Below are 6,720 nucleotides of genomic sequence, written 5' to 3' on the forward strand. Positions count from 1 at the left end.
CTGGACAGCCTGAGGCCAGTTCCACTGTGTCTGAGGCGGGTGGCGGGGAGGGCACCTGGCGAGGCCAGCCCACACGACGGACAGGAAGCTGACTGAGCTAAGACCAGCACTTGGCCCTGGGGCCCGCTTCCCAAATGCCGCAAGGGCTACTGGGAAAGATATGGCAGGGAGTGGGAACAATTCTCTCAAATCTGAGTCCCATTTCAATGTTTAAACTTTCTTTGGTTGTTTGTTGCTCAAAGTAAAAATGCGAGGAAAGTATCCTGTGTGTTTGCATGTATGTGTGCAACTGTGTTTTCTATTAGTTGTGTGTAGAGTCTGTGTGTACTTTTTGTGTTGTAGGTTGTTCATGGCATGTGTTTGCTGTGTATGTGTATCCTGTGTATTGCTTGTGTGTGCACATGTATCGCACATGTGTGTGTATATGTGTGTTGTGTGTGTGCAAGGCTCAGGGATATACGAGAGACAGTGTATGTAAAGGCACACCTGTGGGGAGAAGGTGGGTAGGCAGACTTCTTTGTGCTTAGGGCTGGCTGTGGGCTGGCTGGGGGTGGGGAGGAGAAGCTTGTTCTGGCCCCTGGATGTGGGGTCCAGAGGAGCATACCCACTGGAGGTCACCCTGCCCTGGGCTCCTGGGAGCAGGGGAGGGGCCCAGTGACAGTGTAGTGTGTTTAAGCCTGAGCCAGGCTGCAACCCTGCCCAGCTCAGCTGTGGTGCCCCGGAGGGCCCCATGGGGACAGTGGCCAAACTACATCCACAGCTCAGCCACGTCTCACCTGTCAGTGCTGGAACCTGAGCACCAAGACCCGCAGCACCTGCCTGGTGTGTGGCAGGGAAAGCCCTCACGTGAGGCAACTCCACCGCTTAACACTTTACTTGCCCCTGCCCCTCAACCCGCCAGGGCACCTGCACTGTCCCCTCCAGCTGCCTCCTCGTGGCTCTGGCCAGGGCCCTTAGTGTCTTATCCAGCACCCCTGTTGCCCATCTGCCGGAGGGATAGGGAGGTCATCCTCAGGGTGCCTGGGACAGACAGTGCTACCTAGGAGTGGCACTGGTACTCACCTGGACAGACCAGCTGCCTGGTTCTGCACCTGGCCCACCTGGGTTAGGTTTCTCAGGGTCCCTATCTTTGACCCCTTTGACGACCTCCTTCCCTTGAAAATCCTTCTCCCAGGCTCTCCCCACCTTCCCTTTACCCCTCCTTGCTCCTTTGCCTTAGGGAGATGTGAAGGACACAGGACTCCCTGACAGCCCCCTCTCCACCCAGATCTGATCAAGGAGGCTGGGAACTTGGGAACTGCCACAGGGATGGGGTAGGGATGGTGGGGGAAGCCCCGCGGTGCTGCAGCACGGTCTTGCATCCTTCCCCACCCAGCTCCATCATGGCTTTTCCCACGCCTCTGATTGGACTGGAAACTCCCTGAAAGGAGGAAGAAAGTCAGATTCACCTCCAGGTCCTTCCCGGGCCTGGAGAGGCTGGCATGCTGTTGGCACTCACTGACTGCCTGGTGGCAGACTGGCTGGAGGGAATGGTGACCTGTGACCAGTCTGTCTCTCTCCTCAGCTGACCTGAGAGTTCCTGGAGGCCAGAGACTGTGTTTGCCTCACCTTGGCACCTCTGTGCCTGGGGTAGAGGAACTGCTCAACAAGTTCTGGTTGAATGAATAGAGGGAACACTAAGAGTGAATAATTATTGAGCACTTACTGTGTGCGAGCAGCTGCTGTAACCACTGGACACTTTTTATCTCAATGAACCCTGCAGAGGGTTCCAATGAGGGAATGGAGCAGACCTGATCTAATCAAGCTGGGGGTGGGGAGGTGCCTGGTGGCAGGTGCCAGAAGACATGACAGGGACTTCCGCACATGGCACCACAGCAATGCTGTCAAGGTTGCCCGTGGAATCTGAAAACTGAAACACTCGTCTTTATACCCAGAGTTGGCCAAAGCAAGACACCAGCAAATCAGTTCACCCAAAAATGTGCAAACAAGATTTCCCGTGCCTGCCTGTCTGCAGTTTTTCTCTCCCCTCTCATATAACTCTTGTTGAAATCAATCTATAGATACAGGTTCCTCGTACAAAAATAAACAGAGAGCTAATAATTAGTGAAAAGTCTTTGGGTTATTCTTTGACATATATATTAGTAGCAGCCCCCGATAGAGGATTCTATTATTGTCTGCATTTTATAGATGAGAATGTGGAGGATCAGAGAGGTTAAATAACTTGCCCAAGGCCACACAGCTGGTAAGTGGGGAGAGAAGTATGCCCCAGGCAGCCCCACCTGTCCAGACTCCATGACCTGATGCTCCTTCCTCTCTCAGGCCTAGCTGAGGAAGGGCAGCAGAACCACCCTGAAGTGGCTGGAGTGTGGGTCACGCCATCTCTGCACTTCCCTGAGGTGACCTTGAGGAAGGATGGCTGGTCCTATGCCTGCTTCTCACTCCCTGGAACTGCACTGAGGTCAGAGCCTGTACCCTACATACTCAGATCACCCTCTGGAGCTCCTCAGTACCTGCAGGAGAAGGTGCTGACTCGTTTGTGTTCAGACTCTGCATCCGGCCCACTCCTCGCTGTCACACACTGTCCCCTCCCAGCACAGACCCTCTCTCTCCTGGCTCCGTGCCTGGCCATTTTCCTTCACAAAGAACCAGAGAAAAACTCTTCCTTCCCAGAGACCCTTAGGACCCCATCAGAATCACCAGTTCATCCTGGTGGCCTTTGCTCTAACTTGCTGTGGGATCTCTAGATCCGTGTGACCCCATGCAGGGTCAGGGGCTCCCTGAGGAGTGGGGGCCAACTAGGGTCCCTCCATAGTCCCATCCCCAAGGAAGGGGCTGAGAAGACAGGGTCCCAGGAGCCCCAGTGGCTTTTCCAAGGAAGGAGCTGAGAAGATGGTCCCAGGAGCCCCAGTGGCTTTTCCTGGGGAAGGGGGTGTTTTCACAGTATGTGCACCTGCATTTGTGCATCACTGCACAAGCAACACACAAGTGGCTATGTCTTCACATGTGGGAATGTGTGACCACATTCACGTGTGTGTGCTCATCTGCACCTGTGTGTCCATGAGTGTGCACACGTGGAGGTGCCTGTGTGCACGAACAGCTGCATGCTCCTGAATTGAGGTATTTGTGTGTATCTGCATCTTTGTGTGGGGCTGTGTGTGCACGTGTGGCCAGGATGTCTGGGGTTGGGGTGTGTGGCTATGAGTGACCTTCCTTGGGACCACTCCTTCCTGTAGCTATAATTGCATAGTTACAGCTGAGAAAGGGCAACACTGTGACGGTCACATAGAGGCCTGTGGATCTTAGGGTCCCCCTGCAGCAGCCCTCCCAGTTCACCATGGCGAGGGAGGTGCACCGTACCTTCAACTGGAGCCCCTACCTCAAAACCCTTCTGCCTGAAGCTCCAGCCGAGCCCCACCTTGGCCCTCTGCCACCAGCATCCATCAACTGCAGTCTTGGTGAGCAAATGAAGGTGCCTCTTGGAGTGGCTGCCTAGGGGTGGGGTTGTCCAGTGGTGAGTGGGTGCGCCTACCCTGGGTGATCTCTGAACGGCAAGACCCTGGTTTTTGGGGTCAGGCAGACTGCAGTTAAATATTAGCTCAGCTTCTTTCTGTGAACCTCAGTTTCTTCATCCGTCAAATAGGACAACAATCCCCTGGGTTATTAGAGGACTGAATGGGGTCAGGTTGCCACAGTAGATGCTCACTCACTGGGAGCTGCAGTGATTATGAAAACATTTATTATTATTACAAGTCCAAGGGTCCGCACCTGAGGAAGTGTCCTGAGGAACGGGCTGACAAACTGGCTGAGAGCATAGTGCCCCAAGTCTGTGTCGGGTGTGGATGGTTACAGATGGAGCTGGGATGGGGGTGAGGGGATAGGGTGGAGCTGAGTGGCATGGGGGATGTGCCCAGTTAAGGTAACGAAGGGCTCTCCTGTGTGTGAAGCCATGGGGACATCCAGGGCTAGTACCTAGGACGAGGGCAATGAGCACCTGCCCGAGGGACTGCCCATTCACAGCCAGCTTGCCGCCCCAGAGCTCTCGCCTCTGCCAATGGGCCACTGGGACTCCCCGCTGCTGTAACCCAGCCGGCTCAGGGGCTCCTGCAGTGTCCCACCAGGGCTTCTCTTCTGCCTTCCTGGCCTGAGACATTGGTTTTGGTCATCCTTAAGGAGCCTCTTCTGGTAGAAGTGGTTGAGCTGGCTGCCCTGGGCTGGCTTCCCAGAGCAGATGGAGTTCTCAGACAGAGTCTTGTCCTCTCAAGACCTGAGGCTGCCCACCCGGCCAGGCCGACACTGGGCAGTCATCCTATTGCTTATCTGTCTTCTGCTGCCGCAGGGCCTGCAGGAAGACACTTTTCACCTGGCCCAGGATCTCATGGTACATCTGGAAGTCTTCCTCCTTTCCCCGCAGGGCACTGCTCAGGGCAGCCTTTAGCATTTCATTCTCCTCCACCTGGACGGCCAGCCTGGACCACAGGAGACAGCACTCAGTGTGGCTGGAGGTGCATGCAGGTGTGCGTGGGTGACAGAGGGCCCGGGGTGGCTGCCAACATGGCTGCTCTTCAGGTTCAGGCTTCCCTCTGACCCATCCCCTCCTCTCACTGACTCTTGGGGGTACTGTGGATTCCTCTCTATGGGCCTGGCTCCCTGCAGTGTAAGCTACCTCAAGGACCCTTACAAATTGAGTTCTAATTTGCAGAGGTTCCCGTCTTTCCCTTCCCATGGGATCTTAACAGGTTTAACTTAGTGAGAAACTGGGTTCAGTGATCCATGCTTGATAAAATTTATATTGGATTATGGGTCATTGGAGTTTGGGCCGGGCCCTCTGTCCTCTGAAGGCCAGTCCCTGAATTGCAGGCCTAGAACCCATGACGAAGCAGGACCAGCCTTCTGGGCAAATGAGCCAAAAGTGCAAGGGGAGGGACACAGTCCCTCCGCCCATGGAGGCACCTCCACCCAGACAACCCTACCCTTTCAGGAAGGTGGGGCAGGGGAGCACCTGGTTGTCAGCTCTTCCATTTGGGATTCCACAGGCACATCGGAGAACTGGGCAAAGGATAGGTCCTTCTTCTCACTCCCGGTTGGGTTTTGCCTGGTGTTAGAGGTGGGCAGACCTGTGGGGCAGTAGCAACCACTTTCTGTGAGGAGGCCATAGCCCTGTGCTAGCACCCTGCTTCTCCTTCCCGCATTGCCCACTGCCTGCTCTTCCACATGGTGAAATGCTACACCGCCTTTGGGGTGCAGGACAACTCTGAGCTCTGCCTCCCTCCGAAGCCCTCCCTGATGCCTCCTCTGCATGCCTCTGCCCCTAGCTTTGGCCTCTGCTACAGCCCTGACTCTGCCCGCTCTGTATCAAGGTGGTTCCTCATCACCCTGTCTCCATCTCTATACTTTACAAGTTTCTGGTAATTTGTTTTCTTTTTTTCTTTTCGTTTCTTTTTTTCTTTTTCTTTTTTCTGAGACAGTCTTGCTCTGTTGCCCAGGCTGGAGTGCAGTAGCGAAATCTCGGTTCACAGCAATCTGCGCCTCCCAGGTTCAAGTGATTCTCGTGTCTCAGCCTCCCGAGTAGCTGGGACAACAGGTGCTTGCCACCATGCCCAGCTAATTATTGCATTTTTTTGCAGAGACAGGGTTTTGTTATGTTGGCCAGCCTGGTCTCAAACTCTTGGCCTCAAGTGATCTGCCCACCTTGGCCTCCCAAAGTGCCAGGATTACAGGAGTAAACCACCATGCCCAGCCTGGTAATTTGTTTTCAAAAAGAGAAGCCAGCTGAGCCTGAGGTCTGGCCTGCAGGCTGAGCCCAAGTCTAGGTTGTCACTGTACCTGATGCCTTCATACCAGTGGTCCCCATCCAGGCCATCAGCTTCATACTAGGAAGCAGGGGATCCAGGGCCCTGGAGTTGAGGGTACAGAATGCTCACAAAAAGGAGACAAAGCGGCTGGGGGAGGCGGGTGGTCCCAGCACTCTGGGAGGCCAAGTGGGGGCAGATTGCCTGAGATCAGGACTTTGAGACCAGTCTGGCCAACATGGTGAAACCCTGTCTCTACTACAAACACAAAAAAGTTAGCCGGGCATGGTGGCGTGCACCTCAAGACTAGTCTTGTGTAAATCTGTCTCATTGCTGGGGAGGCAGCAGAGCGGTTCTGCCTTCTACAGGGGCTAGACTGAGTATTCTTCAGGGCCTTTCCTGGCTCCAGGGGACACTGCTAAGCTGTCCTTGGCTTATTCCGACCATTGAGCACCTCCACATCCCCAACTAGGGCTGCCCTGGATAGGAAACTGCTTGTTCAGCCTTATGGGATTTTCTAAGCCCTGTGACACAGGGAATCAAAAACAGATCCTCGGCTGGGTGCGGTGGCTCACGCCTGTAATCCCAGCACTTTGGGAGGTCGAGGGGGGCGGATTATTTGAGGTCAGGAGTTCAAGACCAGCCTGGCCAACATGGTGAAACACCATCACTACTAAAAATACCTAAATGAGCAGGGTGTGGTGGCGAACCCCTGTAATCCTAGCTACTTGGGAGGCTGAGGCAGGGGAATTGCTTGAACCAGGGAGGTGGAGGTTGCAGTGATCTGAGATCGCACCACTGCATTCCAACCTGAGGGACAGAGTAAGACTCTGTCTCAAAAAAAAAAAAAAAAAAAAGAGAGACAAAGCTCAACTGGTGGCGAACTTGGGCAAAATCAAAATCACAGCATCAGAAAACCTTGGTGCTGAAA

At 54.4% G+C, this 6,720-nt stretch overlaps 1 protein-coding gene across 1 annotated transcript in view; it reads right to left on the reverse strand.

Annotated features, from left to right (window-relative positions):
• Positions 1-3,604: 3,604 nt before the first annotated feature.
• The window catches only part of CCDC13 (coiled-coil domain containing 13), a 69,229-nt gene continuing 66,113 nt past the window's right edge, over positions 3,605-6,720 (reverse strand). Inside the window, exons 15-16 of the mRNA XM_011950964.1 lie at positions 5,000-5,114; positions 3,605-4,466 (exon numbers count right to left, since the gene is read on the reverse strand). Coding sequence (XP_011806354.1) covers positions 4,307-4,466; positions 5,000-5,114 — 275 coding nt within the window. The 3' untranslated portion in view covers positions 3,605-4,306. The remainder of the gene's footprint in view (positions 4,467-4,999; positions 5,115-6,720) is intronic.

The sequence above is a fragment of the Colobus angolensis genome, unplaced genomic scaffold (genome assembly GCF_000951035.1).
Source record: "Colobus angolensis palliatus isolate OR3802 unplaced genomic scaffold, Cang.pa_1.0 Scaffold311, whole genome shotgun sequence".
Lineage (NCBI taxonomy): Eukaryota > Metazoa > Chordata > Mammalia > Primates > Cercopithecidae > Colobus > Colobus angolensis.